This window comes from Triticum aestivum, chromosome 7A, assembly GCF_018294505.1.
Source record: "Triticum aestivum cultivar Chinese Spring chromosome 7A, IWGSC CS RefSeq v2.1, whole genome shotgun sequence".
Taxonomy (NCBI): Eukaryota; Viridiplantae; Streptophyta; class Magnoliopsida; order Poales; family Poaceae; genus Triticum; species Triticum aestivum.
This window is the reverse complement of record NC_057812.1, coordinates 293,355,901-293,377,131: the sequence shown is the minus strand read 5'-3', so window position 1 is coordinate 293,377,131 and position 21,231 is coordinate 293,355,901. Positions and strand designations below refer to the sequence as shown.

General features: G+C 45.5%; 3 protein-coding genes across 6 annotated transcripts; 1 reads left to right on the top strand and 2 right to left on the bottom strand.

The window, feature by feature from the left end:
- Positions 1–3,774: 3,774 nt before the first annotated feature.
- Positions 3,775–12,639, top strand: LOC123152636 (cation-chloride cotransporter 1). 4 transcript variants are annotated; one of them, XM_044572135.1, is made up of 14 exons: positions 3,775–3,993; positions 4,180–4,370; positions 5,305–5,454; positions 5,627–5,705; positions 6,083–6,174; positions 6,578–6,692; positions 6,942–7,042; positions 7,518–7,579; positions 7,858–8,106; positions 8,189–8,303; positions 9,535–9,729; positions 10,237–10,637; positions 10,916–11,077; positions 11,155–12,639. In XM_044572135.1, the coding sequence occupies exons 2-14, from the start codon at positions 4,189–4,191 to the stop codon at positions 12,252–12,254; spliced, it is 3,003 nt and encodes a 1,000-aa protein (XP_044428070.1). In that variant the 5' UTR covers positions 3,775–3,993; positions 4,180–4,188; the 3' UTR covers positions 12,255–12,639. The 4 variants fall into 4 exon arrangements, with proteins under 4 accessions (XP_044428070.1, XP_044428069.1, XP_044428071.1 ...); XM_044572134.1 differs by having other exon boundaries at positions 6,080–6,174; XM_044572136.1 differs by lacking the exons at positions 3,775–3,993; positions 4,180–4,370 and having other exon boundaries at positions 6,578–6,718.
- A 1,305-nt stretch (positions 12,640–13,944) lies between these two features.
- LOC123152634 (chlorophyll a-b binding protein of LHCII type 1) lies at positions 13,945–14,993 on the bottom strand. Its single transcript, XM_044572133.1, has one exon. The coding sequence runs from the start codon at positions 14,907–14,909 to the stop codon at positions 14,127–14,129; it is 783 nt and encodes a 260-aa protein (XP_044428068.1). The 5' UTR covers positions 14,910–14,993; the 3' UTR covers positions 13,945–14,126.
- A 295-nt stretch (positions 14,994–15,288) lies between these two features.
- LOC123149816 (probable rhamnogalacturonate lyase B) lies at positions 15,289–19,756 on the bottom strand. Its single transcript, XM_044569554.1, has 16 exons — positions 19,463–19,756; positions 19,217–19,313; positions 19,006–19,127; positions 18,817–18,870; positions 18,584–18,703; positions 18,379–18,498; positions 18,147–18,288; positions 17,887–18,057; positions 17,360–17,515; positions 17,046–17,152; positions 16,828–16,921; positions 16,590–16,731; positions 16,346–16,502; positions 16,161–16,277; positions 15,912–16,038; positions 15,289–15,800 (listed from the first exon to the last, which is right to left on the bottom strand). The coding sequence occupies exons 1-16, from the start codon at positions 19,474–19,476 to the stop codon at positions 15,531–15,533; spliced, it is 2,010 nt and encodes a 669-aa protein (XP_044425489.1). The 5' UTR covers positions 19,477–19,756; the 3' UTR covers positions 15,289–15,530.
- Positions 19,757–21,231: the final 1,475 nt, after the last annotated feature.

Below are 21,231 nucleotides of genomic sequence, written 5' to 3'. Positions count from 1 at the left end.
ACAAGAAAGTGAGTGGGAGCTCTGTAGCATTTCTCATATTGTATGTGGATGACATACTGTTGATGGGAAATGATATAGAATTCTTGGAAAGCATAAAGGCCTACTTGAACAAGTGTTTTTCAATGAAGGATCTTGGAGAAGCTGCTTACATATTAGGCATCAAGATCTATAGAGATAGATCGAGACGCCTCATTGGTCTTTCACAGAGTACGTACCTTGACAAGATATTGAAGAAGTTCAAAATGGATCAGTCAAAGAAGGGGTTCTTGCCTGTATTGCAAGGTACGAGATTGAGCACGGCTCAATGCCCGACCACGGCAGAAGATAGAGAAAAGATGAGTGTCGTCCCCTATGCCTCGGCCATAGGGTCTATCATGTATGCTATGTTGTGTACCAGACCTGATGTAAACCTTGCCGTAAGTTTGGTAGGAAGGTACCAAAGTAATCCCGGCATGGAACACTGGACAGCGGTCAAGAATATCCTGAAGTACCTGAAAAGGACTAAGGATATGTTTCTCGTTTATGGAGGTGACGAAGAGCTCGTCGTAAAGGGTTATGTCGATGCTAGCTTCGACACAGATCTGGATGACTCTAAGTCACAAACCGGATACGTGTATATTTTGAATGGTGGGGCAGTAAGCTGGTGCAGTTGCAAGCAGAGCGTTGTGGCGGGATCTACATGTGAAGCGGAGTACATGGCAGCCTCGGAGGCAGCACAAGAAGCAGTCTGGGTGAAGGAGTTCATTACCGACCTAGGAGTCATACCCAATGCGTCGGGCCCGATGACTCTCTTCTGTGACAACACTGGAGCTATTGCCCTTGCCAAGGAGCCCAGGTTTCACAGGAAGACCAGGCATATCAAGCGTCGCTTCAACTCCATTCGTGAAAGTGTTCAAAATGGAGACATAGAGATTTGTAAAGTACATACGGACCTGAATGTGGCAGATCCATTGACTAAACCTCTCCCTAGAGCAAAACATGATCAACACCAGAACTGCATGGGTGTTCGATTCATCACAATGTAACTAGACTATTGACTCTAGTGCAAGTGGGAGACTGTTGGAAATATGCCCTAGAGGCAATAATAAAATGGTTATTATTATATTTCTTTGTTCATGATAATTGTCTATTGTTCATGCTATAATTGTGTTATCCGGAAATCGTAATACATGTGTGAATACATAGACCACAACACGTCCCTAGTGAGCCTCTAGTTGACTAGCTCGTTGATCAAAAGATAGTCATGGTTTCCTGACTATGGACATTGGATGTCATTGATAACGGGATCACATCATTAGGAGAATGATGTGATGGACAAGACCCAATCCTAAGCATAGCTCAAAGATCGTGTAGTTCGTTTGCTGTAGCTTTTCCGAATGTCAAGTATCATTTCCTTAGACCATGAGATTGTGCAACTCCCGGATACCGTAGGAGTGCTTTGGGTGTGCCAAACGTCACAACATAACTGGGTGACTATAAAGGTACACTACAGGTATCTCCGAAAGTGTCTGTTGGGTTGGCACGAATCAAGACTGGGATTTGTCACTCCGTATGACGGAGAGGTATCTCTGGGCCCACTCGGTAATGCATCATCATAATGAGCTCAATGTGAACCAAGTGGTTGATCACGGGATCATGCATTACGGTACGAGTAAAGTGACTTGCCGGTAACGAGATTGAACGAGGTATTGGGATACCGACGATCGAGTCTCGGGCAAGTAACGTACCGATTGACAAAGGGAATTGTATACGGATTGATTGAATCCTCGACATCGTGGTTCATCCGATGAGATCATCGTGGAGCATGTGGGAGCCAACATGGGTATCCAGATCCCGCTGTTGGTTATTGACCGGAGAGGCGTCTCGGTCATGTCTGCATGTCTCCCGAACCCGTAGGGTCTACACACTTAAGGTTCGGTGACGCTAGGGTTGTAGAGATATTAGTATGCAGTAACCCGAAAGTTGTTCGGAGTCCCGGATGAGATCCCGGACGTCACGAGGAGTTCCGGAATGGTCCGGAGGTAAAGATTTATATATAGGAAGTCCAGTTTCGGCCATCGGGAAGGTTTCGGGGGTCGCCGGTATTGTACCAGGACCACCGGAAGGGTCCGGGGGGCCACCGGGTGGGGCCACCTATCCCCGAGGGCCCCATGGGCTGAAGTGGGAGGGGAACCAGCCCCTGGTGGGCTGGTGCGCCCCCCTTGGGCCTCCCCTGTGCCTAGGGTTGGGAAACCCTAGGGGTGGGGGCGCCCCCACTTGTCTTGGGGGGGAAGCCACCCCTTGGCCGCCGCCCCCTTGGAGATTGCATCTCCTAGGGCTGGCGCCCCCAAGGCCCCTATATAAAGAGGGGGGGAGGGAGGGCAGCCGCACCCTTGCTCTTGGCGCCTCCCTCTCCCTCCGTAACACCTCTCCTCCCCGCTTGCGCTTGGCGAAGCCCTGTCGGGATCCTGCTGCATCCACCACCACGCCGTCGTGCTGCTGGATCTTCATCAACCTCTCCTTCCCCCTTGCTGGATCAAGAAGGAGGAGACGTCTTCCCAACCGTACGTGTGTTGAACGCGGAGGTGCTGTCCGTTCGGCACTTGGTCATCGGTGATTTGGATCATGACGAGTACGACTCCATCAACCCCGTTCTCTTGAACGCTTCCGCGCGCGATCTACAAGGGTATGTAGATGCACTCCTCTCTCCCTCGTTGCTAGATGACTCCATAGATTGATCTTGGTGATGCGTAGAAAATTTTAAAATTCTGCTACGTTCCCCAACACCATGGCCATCCCTGTCGCCCCCTTCCTCCTTGTAAAAGGTGTGGTGGCTGCCACCGTCGGAGTGACAAGTGGCAGGAAGTGGCCGCCGGGTGGCCACCGGCGGTGGGCACCTACGAGCCGACTAGGAGAGAAGAGGATCGGGCCTTTGTTGTCTGATTTTGATGTCGGTATGCCTCCGACGAGGATCAGTTGACGCTCTAAGACCTTTGTGAGTATTGATTTGAGGGAAATCCACCAATCCACACTAAAATCAATAAGAACAAGCGATTTGGGAAGAAATCAAGGCTTTCGATTAAGGAACTCACTCACAGATACCCTATCTTACAAGGAAGGTAGCTAACTCTACTCTAGATAGGGGAATAGTGAATTGCAGCTTAGGTTTTCCCGAATGGGGTCAAGCTATAAGTAGCCGAACCAGAATTACGTCGGTAAAACAATGCGCGGTAATAAACAGTGACTTTGTTTAAACAGAAAGGTAACCGACGGCGAGGTCCATCAGAGACGTAGAATTCCACTTGTGAGTCATTCGTCGATCTGAGCCGTACATTGGCTGAAACATTCTCTTCAGCCATTCGACAGTGGTTTTAGCCTTGGGTGTCTCTATGATTTGGGTCCTGACGTTGTGTTTGCTCCGATGAGTGCAGTTTTAGGGCATGTACAATTGTTCTACCTTAGCAATGCCATGTAGGATAAATGATGAGGTGGAGGAGAGAGAAATCATAAGAAAATGTTTGTCTTCTCTTATTGAAGAGAAGACAAGATGTGATCTCTTAGCACATATACGTATCACCCTGTTTTTAGGAACAACTAGTTATTGGAGATAAGGCTAAGAAATGACCCGTTGTAGACATATTTTTTTGTCATATCTAAATTACATTGTAAGACTTAAATAAGAGTGTCTTATCAACCATTGTACATGCCCTAAGCATTTGAAACATCTTCTTCTTAAGTCAAAAAAAAGTCAACACGCAGCGTAGGAGCTTCGTGGAGAAGCAATCCTTCCCTCCCTCACTCCGGAGCCGTGTCCTCAACTCAAAGACGGACCTAATTTCCAGGGTGCCCGGCGCAAAAAATGAGGGACGAAGCAAACCCAGTTTCGTAGCCTTTTCCATCTCCCCTCCGACCGTTGCCCACCTTCCCCGTTAACTCCCCGCTCTCCTCGCCGCCGGTGACTGCTCCGTCACCGCAGCGCCCACCTCCACCTCCCCCTGCTCTTCGTCAAACCTGGTAAGCTTACAGCGATCGCGCCCCGCTGCCGCCCGAACAGCCCCTGCTCCCCACGCTCAGCCTCGGATCCAGATCCACGCCCTCCACGGCCACCAGCCCCCTGCTCCGCCGCTGCTCGGGACTGCTTCAGCGTCTACTCTAAAAACCTAGATCTCACAGCACCAACTTCTTTGTGCGTGGCTGCAGCTTCCTGGGATGGAGAATGGGGAGATCGAGGCCGCGGAGGATGGGCTGCCGGTGCCAGCGCCGCCCAACGGGCGACGCTACCGACCAGTGGGCTCGGACGACAGCGCCGTCATCCAGATGACCTCCATGGAGCCCAGCCCCGGCTCCACCTCCGTCACTGGCCATGGCGCCGTAACACCCCAGCCGCCTAGGTGATGCATACTTCGTCTCATATATGTGGGTTTCCTTAGCATTTTGTTTCTGTTTGATACACAATCAGAGTTCAAGGGTTTCGGGTTTAGTACGTGTTACACTTCTGCGAGAATCACCAGCTAGCATAGTTGCTGCGAATATCTGTGCATTGTCTTGACAGCGAGTTATTTAGCCAAACGAGGTGTTCAACTGGACAGTTTTATTCGGATGATAGTCTTCGTGAGCAGTACAGACACATGGGAACTACATACTGGCTGTGGACTGTTTGAGACTACAATCTTAGGCTTTTAATAGCCTTTTGGAGTTGCTTCCTTCATTTAGAGCCCAATGCATTATGAGCAGGGTTGTGAAATTCACATTAGTTCTGTTTGTTTGTAGACTGCCTTCAATGTGAGGCCATGACCTCGACTTTTGAAATTTGGTGATCATTTTATATATTGTAATCTACTCGGGTTTGATATATTTGAATGACTGTGCAGTAGGATTTTCCTTTTGGCATATGATATTTTGTGTGTACTCACATATTGATAATTGATGTCGAGCTTCTATTGGTATATATCCATGGTTTAGAGTTCTGTAGTTAGAATGTTAGTCAATGAGTGCCACACCTGTCACTACTTGAGCGGTTAATGTTTCCCTTTCAATATCAGTTCTTGTTATTGATCTTTGTAGTTTGCTTGGGATATTACTTGACACTACTTTACTTATTTGCGTCATGCATATATATTCCTTTCTTGTACCTACTGGCTTCCCTTCTCGATTTTATATTTTGATTTGCATATTCCATGACACATTATCAGGCATAATTTCTGCAGATTTCATTCCATCCGTTTCTTTGAATGGTCATTATAATTAGCAAGATGATTTAGATGACACAAACTGTCAAGTTGCGAATTTATGAACTCAACAAGCTTTCTTTTATGTATACCATAGGAACCTTAAGCCTGGTGGTGCTAATCTAACTATTGATCCAAGCATGCAAGGAGGTTCTGGTGATCATGCTACATCCAGTGGATCTCAAAGGGATTCAAAGCTAGAGCTTTTTGGGTTTGATTCACTTGTAAATATTTTGGGCCTCAAGAGGTACTGTCCATCTTTGTGTTATTTTATTTAGTTTGTCTGAAAACTTGAGATATATCTCCTTCTATTAAGCACACATAGTTTTGACTAATATATTAAGCATGTGCTCTCCAAAGAAATAGCTTGAACTAGTGATTTTACTTTATGACATAAGTATCTGATCGAATCTGAACAGCATGACAGGAGAAGAGGTCCCAGCTCCTTCGAGTCCTAGGGAGGGAGAGGATGTAGCAATTACCATTGGACGGCCGAAGGTTGTCTCCAGTTCCAAAATTTAGGATGAATTCCATCTGTTTGATACTTCATCACACTTTTCCTAGTTAAACGTGAATAACTACGAGTTACTATATTTGGATTTAGTTAACAGGAAAGAGTAGTGCTTGGGCTCAATTATTTGCTGATACTGTCACCTATCGTGTTTGACGGTTTGCTACATCTCTAAATATATTTAGTCAACAATAGTTGCTGATTTGTACATTTGCGTTTTCATGCCGGATCTCCAAAGTTTCTTCACTGTTTCATTGATTTTCATCGACCTGTTTGTTTCTGTTTATTTGGTTTATGTCATTTGGATATATGGATAGTTAGAAAAACTGTATTACTTATTCCATTGCTTTCATTTGGTTAGCAGGAAGCTGGACCTAAGTTTGGTACAATGATGGGTGTCTTTGTACCATGCTTGCAGAATATCTTGGGGATCATTTATTATATCCGTTTTACCTGGTTAGTATTGCCATTATGTGCACTTGTTTTTGCTACTGCATGTCAGCGTTTTGATCTTATTTGTTTTTTTGCAAAATAAATTTGCTATGCTGCCATGCTGGTCACCGTGTTATCATTCTCTGGCAGAGGGCCACCTGTAATATTTCAATTCCTAGTTGTATGAGATTTTCCCATGGTAGAAGTAGAACCAAGTAAGAGTAACTGCAAAGTCTGTAAAGGTATTGTTATCCAGTGTGGGCACATTTGACTAATCTTGCAATATTAATGCCTTTCGTACTGGACACTTTTATACCCTTGTTGGAAGTGGTATTTCAGAAAATGTGATGCATGTACACCTTTTTCAGCTAAAAATTTCTTTTTGGGTTATTCAACTCTGGCTAATATTTTTTTTCCCTTTCTGTAGGATTGTAGGCATGGCAGGCATATGGCAGTCGCTTGTTTTAGTCTCATTCTGTGGTGCTTGTACATTTTTAACCGGCTTATCATTAAGTGCCATTGCAACAAATGGGGCAATGAAGGTATGCTGGACATTTTGCTACTGGTGGTGAGTTCATGTAATAGGGTTGATACCTGATATGCCTTAGTTTTGCTGGTCTATTGTCTTGATTTCGTTTGTTGAACCTGGTGCGCGATATGGTTAAATTCGACGATCTAGATTTATTGCTGGGAATACAGAATACTTCTAGAACTTTCTTGATGTGTGATGCTGCTACCTTGATAAACTTAAATGTGTACGTTAGCTGATGTGCATTTTGTATGATCCATAGGGTGGTGGACCATATTATCTCATTGGCCGTGCGCTTGGTCCTGAAGTTGGAGTTAGTATTGGATTGTGTTTCTTTCTTGGAAATGCGGTTGCTGGGTCCATGTAAGTATACACCGCAATAGCCAAGCACTAGTTTGCCTTTCAAATTTCATTTATCTTTGTTTGCTTGTGGACCGAGTTATGAGGATATTATTATTTCTGCATCTGCTGCTTGGAAGCTGGCATCATATTAGTTCTTCAAGTTAGTATGAGATGAGTGGAATGGTTTATAGTAGAATACGAAGTAGTGAAATTGAAGGGTTTTGTGCTATATTTTGATGTTTGTTGGCCTTGACTGCTACTAATGAATGATTGGTTTGCAGAGGTTCCAAAGGTTGGTTATTTATAAAGTAATGTACACTTAAACCATTATGCTCGAAAGAAAAATGTCTGGATTGTCAATAATGATAGAACACAGCTGAATTAGTAATATAAACTCTTAGCTCTTTGTCCCATTGGAATTTCAGATGATTCAATTTTTAATTTGTTTTGTTAGTTTGATTGACATGTATTCATGCTAACTTACCACTCATTTCAGGTATGTTCTGGGTGCTGTAGAAACCTTTTTGGATGCCATTCCTTCTGCAGGATTGTTTCAAGGTAATTTACAAGTGATACTAGTCAGTAAGTTCTTTTGTATTTGTGATTGCCGAGTCGAAATGTTGAATTATGTACAAGTGACTCCTGTACTTCAAACTTTTATTAGGGCGTAGAGAATGCCCGCATTTTATTTTATTTGCATTGCTAACTTGGTTCATGTTTTGTGAGAAATTGAGAAAAGGAAGTAGAGCCACACTACACAATACTTACTTTTTTCTTAACTTGTAATGTCAATTTCGATTTCTATTTGACTAACTCATAGTTTTTTAATAATGCAGAGAGTGTAACAGTGGTGAACAATACATTATTAAACGGTACAGCAACAGCTGGCACGGCAACTATATCGACACCCAGCTTGCATGACCTTCAAGTATATGGTGTTATTGTGACCATACTGCTCTGTTTTATTGTATTCGGTGGTGTCAAAATCATCAACAAGGTTGCACCTGCCTTCTTAATACCAGTACTCTTTTCACTGTTGTGCATATATCTTGGTGTCTTCATTGCACCAAGACACAATGCTCCAAGTAAGTACCATGTGGCCTATATTTTGGATAATCATCATTATGCATTTATGCATTCAATTGTAATGCTGGCTTTCCTACTTAGAGGGGATCACTGGGTTGAGTCTAACCTCACTCAGAGACAACTGGGGTTCAGAATATCAACGTACAAACAATGCAGGAGTTCCTGATCCAAATGGTTCTATATATTGGGATTTCAAGTAAGCTTCTAACATCTCTAAAAACATGAAAATTCTCTGTCATTCCATGTATATCTATGTTGAATCTCAAGCATACTCTAGTCATTGTACACAATTTTCACTTGACCCTATGAACTTGTACAATCATGGCGACAACCTACTCCCATTATATGTTAATAGGGTCCTTACATGCATGTTCATTCTTTAGTCAGAATTGCAATGTGCCCTGAAGTTTATAGAGTAGATTACACTTTGTACCAGGTTTTGCAAGAGTTTTCACTTTGCACTAGGTCTGCATAATAATGTTGCAATTTGCATCAGGTTTTGTAGAATTTTTTTGATGATAATTCATGCATGTATATTATGGGGCGAAATATATACTTAGAGATTTCAGTTAAAAATATTATTGTGCCGGACCCAATGCAATTTCTTTTTTGGCGAAATCTGGTGCAAAGTGAAATAAGTGGCAATCTACCTGGTGCAAAGTGCGATTTAGTCATATAAACGTTTCATTTAAGTTATTAAACTTCCAGGATATTTGATTGGCTGCAAGTTGGTCTAACTGACCGAATTACTTGATATCAACCGCAACTTCTGTTAACAGGGGTCACATGGTAAACATACATAATTTGTCCCATCCGTAAACACATAACCTGATGGGTGCATTAACATGGACTGTAATACCATTATTGAACCTAGTTCAGACAAACCCAAGCAGCAAATTTCATATCTATTTGATGGGATTGTCTCTAGCCAGAGAAAGGGCATCAGTATCTCTGCCCATCTTTGATGGAACAATGAAACCAACCCTCCACATCAGAAACCTCCGTTAACTCACAGCTTTTGGTACTACTCCCTCCGTTTCTAAATATAAGCCTTTTAGTGACTTAATACGGGCTACATATGGATGTATGTAGACGTATTTTAGAGTGTAGATTCACTCATTTTGCTCCATACGTAGTCTGCATTGGAATCTCTAAAAAACATTATATTTAGGAACGGAGGGAGTATTTGACCAAGGACGACAAGTTTAGGGACTATCCAGACTTATAAGGGCCTATGTAAAACTTCTGTATGAGTTTAGGGACCTGTTGTCTAGCCTTGCGAGACTGAAGGCTGGAGATGAATCAAACTCTATTATTGAATTCATGCAAAAAAAAAACTCTATTATTGGAAACAAAGTTTACGGGCCTGCAAGACTTCTTTGTCTGTGCAAATGCAACTTGCTGACACATTTTTGTATACTTTTCAGTGCTTTGGTAGGTCTCTTTTTCCCAGCAGTCACTGGAATTATGGCTGGCTCAAATCGATCTGCTTCACTGAAAGATACACAACGTTCAATACCAATTGGAACATTATCTGCAACTCTCACAACAACTGCTATGTACTTGTTTTCTGTGCTGCTGTTTGGAGCCTTGTCCACAAGAGAAGAGCTTCTAACTGATAGGTACGTGCTTTTCAGTGCTGAAAGTTATCATTGATCCCACTTTAGAATTTAGGTAATGTGTTCTCTAGGGCATGGAATATTTTGTATGCTAGAGTTCTGCTTTTCTACTGTCGTCAGAGTGTGGTTATTTGCTATATTAGTAGAGAAAATCTCACTGCCACAGCTGTTCTTCTGGCTGTTATGGGCATCGGGCACATAAAGTTCTTCTGGGTAGGTCCTGTTTGAGGGCACAAACCCCATGCTTTCAGTCAGAACGATTTTTGTTTCTTTTTTTTCCATCTTTAGCTAACAAGAAAGTTCTGTCGACTAATCTACTTTACACGGTCAATATTCATGCTTTATATACAACACACATAGTTGTTGAATCTGTTTTTGTCTATATTCTTTTATCGAACAACTACGTTCTGATAGCATGGCTGTAGGCTGCAGTTCTGTCTTAAGTCCCATCAGCTGCTACGTTACTGAGTTATTGTGTGGTTAGCTCATAAACATCCTTAATACTTGCAGGCTTCTTACTGCTACAGTGGCATGGCCTGCTCCAGTAGTGATTTACATTGGTATTATCCTGTCCACTTTAGGTGCAGCACTGCAGAGTTTGACAGGGGCTCCAAGGTTACTAGCAGCAATAGCAAATGATGACATCCTTCCAGTCCTTAATTACTTTAAGGTTTCTGAAGGAGCCGAACCTCACGCAGCAACTTTATTCACAGCATTAATCTGTATTGGATGTGTGATTATTGGGAACTTGGATCTGATTACACCCACTATCACTATGTTCTTTCTGTTGTGCTATGCTGGTGTGAACTTGTCGTGCTTTCTGCTTGACTTACTTGATGCTCCTAGTTGGCGCCCTCGATGGAAACTTCACCACTGGAGTCTTTCACTTGTTGGTGCATTACTTTGCGTTGGTACGCCATTTGACTCTTCACTGTTTTATTTCGTCATCCATGACATTCATCCTGAGCTGCCTGTAATACTTTTACTGAATGCTATTTTATATACTTGAAAATGTATACTGACTTAGGCATTATTGTGAATTTTGACTTAAGAGTTCTATTCACATGTATGATTTTCAATCCAATTTGCTTACCTCATATTTCTTGTGGTCCACAGCTAGTTAAAATGCACCCTCATGTTGTGTTTATAGTTGTGCTTTCCACTTAATAATCTTTCTCTCAAATTTCAGTCATCATGTTTTTGATCTCTTGGTCTTTCACTGTTATCTCCCTTGCCCTTGCAAGCCTCATCTATTACTATGTGAGCTTAAAAGGGAAGGCTGGAGATTGGGGAGATGGGTTCAAGAGTGCATATTTTCAGTTGGCATTGCGGAGTCTCAGGTCGCTAGGAGGTATTACTTTCTGCATGACAAAGAGTAATCTATGCAAACTCATTATTCTAACACTCACCCCACTGTTCTTCTCACAGCAAACCAAGTTCATCCTAAGAATTGGTACCCCATTCCTCTGATATTATGCCGCCCTTGGGGTAAACTTCCAGAAAATGTCCCTTGTCATCCAAAACTTGCTGATTTCGCCAATTGTATGAAGAAGAAGGGCCGTGGTATGTCAATATTTGTCTCGACAATTGACGGTGATTATCATGAACTGGCTGAGGATGCTAAGACTGCCTGTCATCAGCTGGAGGCCTACATTGAGTACAAACGTTGTGAGGGTGTTGCAGAGATAATTGTAGCACCTTCAATGTCTGAGGGCTTCCGTAGCATTGTTCAGACGATGGGCCTTGGTAATTTGAAGCCGAATATTGTTGTGGTGCGGTACCCTGAGATTTGGCGCCGTGAGAATCTGACAGAGATACCATCAACCTTTGTCAGTATAATAAATGATTGCATCACTGCTAACAAGGCAGTTGTTATTGTGAAGGGTCTTGATGAGTGGCCTAATGAGTTCCAGAGACAGTATGGTACTATTGACCTCTACTGGATTGTGAGAGATGGAGGATTGATGCTTCTTCTGTCTCAGCTCCTGCTCACAAAAGCGACCTTCGAAAGCTGCAAGATCCAAGTCTTCTGCATAGCGGAAGAGGACACTGATGCTGAAGAGCTAAAGACTGATGTCAAAAAGTTCTTGTACGATCTTAGGATGCACGCCGAGGTCATTGTTGTGACTATGAAGTCATGGGAATCTCATGTGGAGAGCAGTAGCAGTGGTGCTCAGCCAGATGATTCCCAAGAGGCTTACGCAAGTGCACAGCGCAGGATCAGCACATACCTTTCTGAGATGAAGGAAACCACACAAAGAGAAGGACGGCCGCAAATGGTGGATGGGAAGCAAGTTGTTGTGAACGAGCAAAAGGTCGATAAATTCCTCTATACAATGTTGAAGTTGAACTCGACGATACTCAGGTACTCCAGGATGGCAGCTGTGGTGCTAGTGAGCCTCCCTCCGCCACCGCTGAATCACCCTGCATACTTCTACATGGAGTACATGGATCTGCTTGTAGAGAACGTCCCACGCATGTTGATAGTTAGGGGATACAGAAGAGATGTTGTCACGTTTTTTACCTGATCAAATACATACAGTCTGAGCTCCATTCAGTTGTTGTGCCATTGTAGCAGAATGGATACACAGATGTGTGCAGATTCCACTGCTGAAGTTGGAAGCCCTCACCTTGATGGCTACCTTAGATGGGATGCACTGGGTTTGTTATTGCCATATTAGGTACGTAAACTATAGTATCTTCATTCCTTTCCTGGACACAACATAAGGTCATTACAAATTTTGTAGCCCCATTCTCCAAATCAATTGTAGAAACTTCCATTTTTTTTCACCGAAACAGTAGCAATAGTGTCCCTGTTTTTGCTATTTTCCGTGATCTGTATACGGCTGAGAGACTGCAACCAGTTGTTGGAAGGAGCAATACCGGTGCTATAATTAGAGAATATTCTGTTAACGCTCGATGTTGATGCATCTGTGGATCGTCGGCTGATATGATACGTGGTTGGTTTAACATGACTTGTGTTGATATACTGTCAAGTCTCACCATGCTGTAGCCCTTTGTGCACAGGTGTCACTACTGAGTATTTTGTTGGTATACATGGGATTTCCCCCCTCTTCAGTTATTACACGTATTTTCTGTGGTACTGCGATATGATCCCAGCACGAATATCTCCTTTTACAGTTGTTACTGGTCTAAATGTCTAGGCCTAGCCATGGTCCAGATGATACATTGTTCTGCTATTTAATTTGATCTGGAGGCATTATGACAGTGTTGACATTGCTTATCAGAGTGACGCTCAGTTTCCCAGCCATACGCCTACTGGCTAGACGATTATATGCCTTTAAGTTCTTCATTCTGTTCTTTTTTCAACATTTGATCTTGCGGTTTATGGATTGCAAGCGTTAAAATAGCCACCCTCACAAATCTTCCTTACTCTACATATTATCTGCAAAAAATAGTGGAATGTTTGAATGGAAGTTGGACTCTCAAGATGAAAACCGTCGCTGGATTGACAAAAAAAGAAGAGTTGACAGTCGCTGGATTGATTTGTCGTACAAGGATCGGTCCATAATTATCGTGTGTGGAGCAGTTCTTTCGTATACAAAACGAACACAAAGCATCATATGTGGAGTTGGGGTAATTCCCGCAGTACCAAGCATTGACAAAAGTGCAGTTGACGACCAAATGGTGGTTTGTCACACTCTTGGCACAAAAATGTAACAAAGGTGTAACTAGATTCTTAACTTCATCAGCCAATTTGAGTACAGCTAAAGTGAGAAAGTGATAACCAACGGAGCAACCAATTAAGGGAGTGCAGTCAGGTTTCAGTACCTGAAAATTTCATCTACGACTCAGACACTATTAACAACCACTGGATCTCCATCCAACGATCAAAAATAGATCACATATTGTTCATCTTCCAACCCAGCCCTAGCTGTCTGCATCGGGCTTTGCCGTGCGCCGCCTCGCCCTCCCCTCAACCTCCCCGGTAATCTCTCTAAGCCCCACCCCAATGAACAGCTCCAACTACGACCCTCCCAACCCCTCCCCCCCTCCCCCCTCCCAACCCGCACTCATGAAGTTTCAAACTCTCTCCCGGCAACTATCGCCGACTCCTGCTTATCCACGACTCCTGCTTATCCACGGCTTGGCCTTGGCGTGGCCGCCGCTCCTCATGTTGTCTTCGCCTTCGGCCTCACACATAGCGGAAAGTGAATGACACCAAAAAAATCAAGTACTTGATGTTTAGCAAACCCAAACAATTAATGTCCACTCGTATTCATATGGAAAATGAAAACCATGCATTTCTCATATAGACATTTCATGTTCCAGATGGGCGCTATTTGTAAACATCTTTGATAGTGTACAACATCAACGATCAGATATTAATCATACATCCAGAGCACACATATACTCCTGAGAAGTCGATTCTCATGTGTTTACTTGCCGGGCACAAAGTTGGTGGCGAAGGCCCACGCGTTGTTGTTGACGGGGTCGGCGAGGTGGTCAGCGAGGTTCTCAAGCGGACCCTTACCGGTGACGATGGCCTGCACAAAGTATCCAAACATGGAGAACATTGCAAGGCGGCCGTTCTTGATCTCCTTCACCTTGAGCTCGGCAAACGCCTCTGGATCGTCAGCTAGGCCAAGGGGGTCGAAGCTGCCACCGGGGTAGAGTGGGTCGACGATCTCTCCGAGCGGGCCACCAGCAACGCGGTACCCCTCGACAGCGCCCATGAGCACGACCTGGCAAGCCCAGATGGCAAGGATGCTCTGAGCGTGGACCAAGCTAGGGTTACCGAGGTAGTCGAGGCCGCCCTCGCTGAAGATCTGGGAGCCGGCCTTGAACCAGACGGCCTCGCCGAACTTGACGCCGTTGCGGGCGAGCAGCTCGGGGAAGACGCAGCCGAGCGCGCCGAGCATGGCCCAGCGGCAGTGGATCACCTCGAGCTCGCGGTTCTTGGCGAAGGTCTCCGGGTCGGCGGAGAGGCCCGCGGTGTCCCACCCGTAGTCGCCCGGGAACTCGCCGCTGAGGTAGCTCGGGGGCTCGCCAGAGAGCGGGCCGAGGTAGAGCACGCGGTCGGGGCCGTACCAGGGGCTGTTGGAGGCGGCGGCCTTGGGCGCGGCCTTGCGCATGGTGACGCGGCCGCCGCCGAGCGCGTACGAGGCTCCGGCGAGCTTGATCGCGGGGGAGGAGAGCGCCATTGTGGTGGAGGCCGCCATTGCTGCCGGATGGAACAGAGCAAGCTGCTGATGTGCGGCTGCCGCTGCTACTGATGGCTGCGTGAGGAAGAGAGGGGCAAGGGAGGGAGGTTAAATACCAGGCAGCGCGCGCCAATGGAGTGAGGGAGGGGGCCACGTCCTTATCTCGGAAATCACGGTCTGCGGCGCGATTGGCCCGCGGGCTGGAGTAGGGTGGATGGGGCGGCTGTTGTGGCGCGCGGGGGGCCTGACACCTGGACCCGGACGACCTGAAACGGCCTTCTCTACGGCTAGGACGATCGGCGCGCATGTGGCCGAGGAATGTCGTCGAGTTGCATTCATGACTCCCTCCCCGCCAGGAAGAAGCACATCCAAAACTAGAATACATTCATTTTTCCAGTAACATGCACCCTGGATTGTAGGCTAGTTGTGGTGAGATTTTGGCATATTACAGCACCAAAACACTTCACCAGAAACCGAGCACGGTAGTAAACAGAGTTGAGAACACAGGCATATACAGATTATGCATGACGTGGTATTAATTAGGACATGGATGCTCTGCTGAATCATATACATTACAGCTGTACTAGCTAGCTAGGTGTCACTTACACAAATACAATACGGCTAAGGCAGGCTGATTAATCAATTAGCTTTTGGGCCTGAGTTAGCGGCAGGCACAGCACAGGGTCCTTCCAGACGCAGGTAGTCGTACATGACCCCCTGGAACGGGCTCTGGTTCCTGGGCTGCTTCAGATAGATGGTGTTGATCCCTCGGACAAGCCAGGCTCCACTCACACCCACGTTGAAGAGCCAGTAGAGGCCATGGATCCCGTGCCTCGCGATCGCGTTGTCGCGCCCGATGAGCCCCGTGGTGAAGTGAGGCACAGCCCGTGCCTCGTCGTTGAAACGGACCTGGAAATGCATGCAACAGGATGGCGATGATGACCATGATAAGAAAGAGAACCAACATGAGCATCAGCGAACGAAACGTTGGGGTTGGTTCTGAAAATTCAATTCAGAAACCTGCAGTTCAGCGTTGGCTGAAGACGCGAGCGCCACCCGGAACTTGTACGTGCTGTTGGGAGGGACGGCGTCGAGGCTGAACCTTATCTGCCATGTGGTGGGCTGGTACGTATCCCCATCACTTCTTCTGCAGTTCAGTTGAGACAGGCACGGATCAGGCAAGATGTTAGTGCAAAAACACTTGTATGATATCCCTTTTTTAGGGTAGTTGTATGATATCTGAGTGAGCCAACAACAGACAGACATCACCTGGTAACTTGAGCGTAGAACCAATCAGTGCTGTAGTTGCTTTCGCCGATGGTGTACACCAGATCACGGTCCGGATACAGCTCTGCGTATCTCTCCCAAAGCCCATACTGCCTGAACCTGTATGTAACACCGTATGATTAGAAACAGCTGCATGATTAACTGCTGGACGCAAAGGTTTCTTTCACCTGTCAGGATGATTGATGAAGAGTCTGTTGACATAGTTGGGGTTGGGGTCTGGAACGTAGAACTCGGCAGCAGACCTATCGGGTATTCCGATCTCCCACATGGTAGGGCCGTCTCTCGGTGGCTCGAACACGAGGTCACCCAGATAGATATCGTCCCCTGAACACCATTGCTCAGCAATTTCTTGTCAGGACACCAGTCATTCAAGTTAGAGGCAGGCTGCAACTAGTACTAAGCCAGGCTAACCTGAAGAAATTGTTAGTGTGGCGTCGAATCTGTAGTCCCCGATGAAACCCGGAACCCACGCATATAGGTTGTAGTTTCCAGTTACAATGTTCTTTATGTAGAAGCTACCATCTGCATCTGCTTGACACCAGAATTGGTACCCCTGTAAGTCAGGGAAAAACTCCATTATCCACAATAATACAGGCCATATAAGCATGTCGTAACGCTATACTGTAGCTTATAAGCATGTGGTACGTACCTTGCACTCTCTTTGCCATGATCCAGCCTCTCCTGGTAATGCTAAGCCTACATAGGCTGATGCGGCATAAAGATCCTCATCCTCTATAATATACCTGATCATATATGTGGTAGTAAGATATGCATATGTATGGTGCTTGAACTAGATCTAGGGTAATTGAAAATTCAAATTACTGTGAACCTTATCTAGTCGTACATAACTGGGAGATTATGTACTACCTGTCTCTTACAAGCAATCTACCAGAGATACAACCTCTTTGCTCAGTCTTCTGGAAATCCTCTGAAAGTGCAAAATCATAGGGCCAGCTCTGTTTCTCCATCATCACCTGATTTTCCAAGGCAAACATTAAAGATGACATCAAGTGCCGACCGAGTTACTTATGTACTGCTCATAACAATATACAAAATATAAGTCACTCTGCCATAATTGCTGTCATTTGATAAATTATTATACTAACTTATGGAGTGCTCTCTTGTTGTGTGAAAATTGAATTGTACCCTAAAGTACTACTTATTTGCTGAACTATAATCACCTGAACTTTTGCATCCTCCCATAGTAGACTTGGGTCTGATCCGTCCTGACTGGAGTTAAGGTACATGAACACCGGTCCATGAACCTTTTTCCAATATTCTCCATTCGTGAACTTGGGCGAAAGGTCATCTCCAGCATAATGAGCGCTAAGAAACATCTAAGACCAGATAAAGAGACCTTTCAGAACTTGTTGCATATTAGTATCCAATAAAAATAAAAACAGTAAGGGCTTATTCGGTTTGGAGGATTTATACAGGATTTTTTCCTATGAGCATTAGTTTCATAGGAATAGAGGTGCTAGATTCCTAAGGATTGCGCCTATATTGGCCTAATTCCTACGGATTTTTAGCATTACGTGAGATCTCATGGAAAATTCTTAAGGATTCTTAGCATTAGGTGAGACCTCATGGAAAATTCCTAAGGATTGGAGTGCACATGACTTTTCATATTCCTATGATTTGAAGATCCTGTAAAAAGAATGAGCCCTAAAACAGGGTAAATGTTATTTTTGTTAAGGTCTGAACTTACAGCGAGCATAGTGGGCCCGACATGAGATGTCAAGTTCTGCTTCAGAGGTCCTCCAGTACGGAACTCGTCGCTGGGCGTGATTTGCCAGAAGCCAATCGGAGGATCAGATGACACCCATCCATGGACACTATTGTATCGGTCTTCACACGAGTATTGGTACTTGTCGTCGACCTTGACAGACATATGAGTAATGCAGAGGTTATTCAGAATGAAGTCAAATATTTATCATGGATAATCTTGTTGTGACTCTATTAGCTTACCTCCCCTCTGAGTTTAGGATTAATTGGGTCCACAAGCAGGACAGCCTCAGGGTATGCTAATTGCTGGCCGCGGGGAGGCAACCGGTCATCAGGCATCGGCATTATTCTCTGCCTGTTGTCAGCCATTGCCATGTACTGGAACCTGCAGTAAGTCCACCAACACATAGTTTCAGTGGGAAGAAAAAAATTAAGTGAAGAGCAAAAATTTTCTTTCTTAAAGTTGGGAACGAACTTGTCTTTTCTAAGTTTGAAGGCCACTCTGGTCTCCCCAATGCCAAAATCAGGCCACCCTTCCTTGTGCTCATAGATTCCGTAGGTGTAGAATCCCGAGGAGCCGCGAAGCACGATGAACCTGTACTTGTACATACAGAGATGCTTGCTCAGCTAAACATGATTTTCCCCAGCTCCAAATTTATGCTTGTTCATCAGTCAGTCACCTCTTGTCGATGATGAGCGGAACAGCTTTCCCTTCCTGCGAAGGATCCCATGATCTGGTGAAGGAGACCTCAGCCTGGTTTTCATCATGATGTATGATGCGGAACTCTGTGCCTTTGATCCTGCGTGCAAGCGTTCACTTTCAACCTCCTTTCCGAAACAAAAAAACAAAACAAGAGAAGAAAATAGAAAAACAAAAGAGGGTAAATGAATGAAGTTGAGCTCCTCTTCTTACACATCAAATATTCCAGTTCGCTGTCCTGGTGAATTCCAAACAATGTCCCAGTACCTGACAGAAGATGAAAAGATGCATAGCTTAACTCACATCGCCTCGGATAGTAGTACAAGACAAATCGACAGATATAGCATAACCTATAAGCTGAAGCTCTAACTAGAAAGTATAGATGCAGAGTAAGATTGGTACCCTCGGTTGTCTTCTTTGTTAAGAATCTCCATAAGATTGTCCACACCGTTGTAGCGCACGCCAGTTACAATACCGTCGGGGTTGGACAGCGTCAGCTCGAATACGTCATTTTTAATTATAACCTGCACATACACAGCACACACGAAACATGCATGTTATTGTCGGCACGCGCCAACCCTATAAACATGGCCAGGAAGCACGAGGCACTTACGTATCTGCTGGTGACCTTGAGCTTAACACCGTCCATGGCGTCGCCGGCTTCCCCTTCCCGTGGAGGGCCCAAACAACAGCGCACCAGGCTCCTGCAGCTGGTCCAGGGAGACGAGGCAGCAGCATTACGTTTATATAGAAAAAAAACGGACTGACTGGAGCTAGCGAAGCACAGCAAGCAAAGATTAATGGCGGCTCGGCAGTGCAGCCGTGGCCATGCATGCAGTGGAAGAAGCAGAAGTAGTACCTAAGTTTCGCCATGGTGTGAGAGGGCGACGGACCCCCTCCACTGATCGATCCTTGTGCGTGCCTGGAGAATAATGTGGTGTGTGGTGGCGATGTTTAGATGGATGGGCGGCCAATTATCCCTTGGTTTGGAAAGCAAGCATGCATGCGTGCGTGCGTGGAGTTGAAGCCAAGGAGGAGGGGGAGGAGGTGCGGCAATGGCGTGGTCCGCCCCGCCTCTCTTCAATTCGTTTGGGGGTTGTTGGCCGGTAACAGTTGGCTTGGCGGCTCTCTCAAGTGCGGCCGGCAGCCGAGGAGACGATGGAATATGTACCACATGTCCACAGCGGCCTGCAGCAACAGAGACATGCATGTCATTGTCAAAAGATGCCCACTAATCGATCATCCGTGTCTTTCGAGTAACGAGCATCGCGCGGCTCCTTTAACTACTAGTATAATTTTTTCTTGCGAGAGAACTCGTTGAATTATTGTATAGCATTTGAAGCACGTAACGTGCCTAACCTAACCACAAGGCATATCTCACACTATCACGAAAAATGAAGTCGTTACAGTGGCCGGACGGTGAAGCGCGTACGTACTGATAGATGTGGACCGCCACGTCACGCTCAAACTGGAGATGGATGGACACCTCGCACGCACCGCCCAAGTCACAGCTTGCGGCCGTGAGATAGTAACAAATCAATGACTGAAGGAGCCAAGGAGGGTTTTCTTTCCTGAAACAACAGGAAGAAGAAGGCCATGCACCGACGCATGCATACAGCGTTGAGAAGTTGAGATGGGGCATGTACGGGCACTGCAACTGCAAGCAGTAGCGGAGAAACAGTGATCATGTGATCCGATTCCATCCAAGCATGCGTAGACTTTCCTTGAGCTGCTCCCGCTCACGGTAGAGACCGACCTGGGCTGGCCAATCCATGCAAGCCAAAAGCCTTGTGGCTTTGGAACTTGGGTAGGAAGTAGTAGGAGTAGATACAAGAGGCAAGGACAAGGACGAGCAAGAATCTCCCAGGAAGCTACAGGCGTCCTACATGGATAGCTAGATCACAGGAGAATAGTGTAGTGCTATCTTGGACATGGAGATTGTTGTAGAGGACTTTCCTTGTTTGGTTCAACCTCAATGGCAAAGCAATCCAGGCTGCTCTACAGATTGAAGGAGAAAATACTCGTCGGAGCTGAAATGTTTCATGGCTTGAGCGAGATGGGCGAGCGCGAGAGAGTAGCTTAGGATGCCTTTGGTAGCCTGCATCCAACCTAACTAGACCCGCTGGATGCAGTCTTTTTTTCGTGTTGAACTGTTTGCTTGTATGCAATCATGTTGAGCTTGCATCGCACGCTTCTTAAAACACTGTTTTGGTTGCATCACTAGAAACGCTCAAATCCACCGTTTTCAGGCCTGCTCCATGCACTAGATGGATCTGGCCAGCCATGCATGTACATGGTTAGCATGTATTTTTTTTTAAAAAGGAGGATGACCCCCGGCCTCTGCATATGGACGATGCATACGGTCACTTTATTAATTATTCTCACAAGACCTTACAAAGTAATACAACAGTAAGACTAAAGCCGCCGTCTAAACACCTCTATCCAACTGATGAAGGGGCGCAGATAGCCTGGGCCTAATACCAAACAGACATAGCAGCCAAACCTAACATCTAAGACCTGAGAACCCATCCAGGACGCCTACCGGGTATGGGTCTCACCGGTCCGGCGTGCACTCAGATGCCGCCGCCGCCAACTACCACTGCTCCATCTTTAGAGCTGTACTGATGC

Excerpts from the sequence above, each read along its gene's own strand:
- LOC123152636 (XM_044572134.1), top strand. The coding sequence starts at position 4,189 with ATGGAGAATGGGGAGATCGAGGCCGCGGAGGATGGGCTGCCGGTGCCA. Across the intron at positions 4,371-5,304 it reads GTAACACCCCAGCCGCCTAG|GAACCTTAAGCCTGGTGGTG; the intron begins GTGATGCATACT and ends TGTATACCATAG. Across the intron at positions 8,304-9,534 it reads TCTATATATTGGGATTTCAA|TGCTTTGGTAGGTCTCTTTT; the intron begins GTAAGCTTCTAA and ends TATACTTTTCAG.
- LOC123152634 (XM_044572133.1), bottom strand. The coding sequence starts at position 14,909 with ATGGCGGCCTCCACCACAATGGCGCTCTCCTCCCCCGCGATCAAGCTC.
- LOC123149816 (XM_044569554.1), bottom strand. Across the intron at positions 18,499-18,583 it reads CCGCTCATCATCGACAAGAG|GTTCATCGTGCTTCGCGGCT; the intron begins GTGACTGACTGA and ends GTACAAGTACAG. Across the intron at positions 16,503-16,589 it reads CACACTAACAATTTCTTCAG|GGGACGATATCTATCTGGGT; the intron begins GTTAGCCTGGCT and ends AATGGTGTTCAG.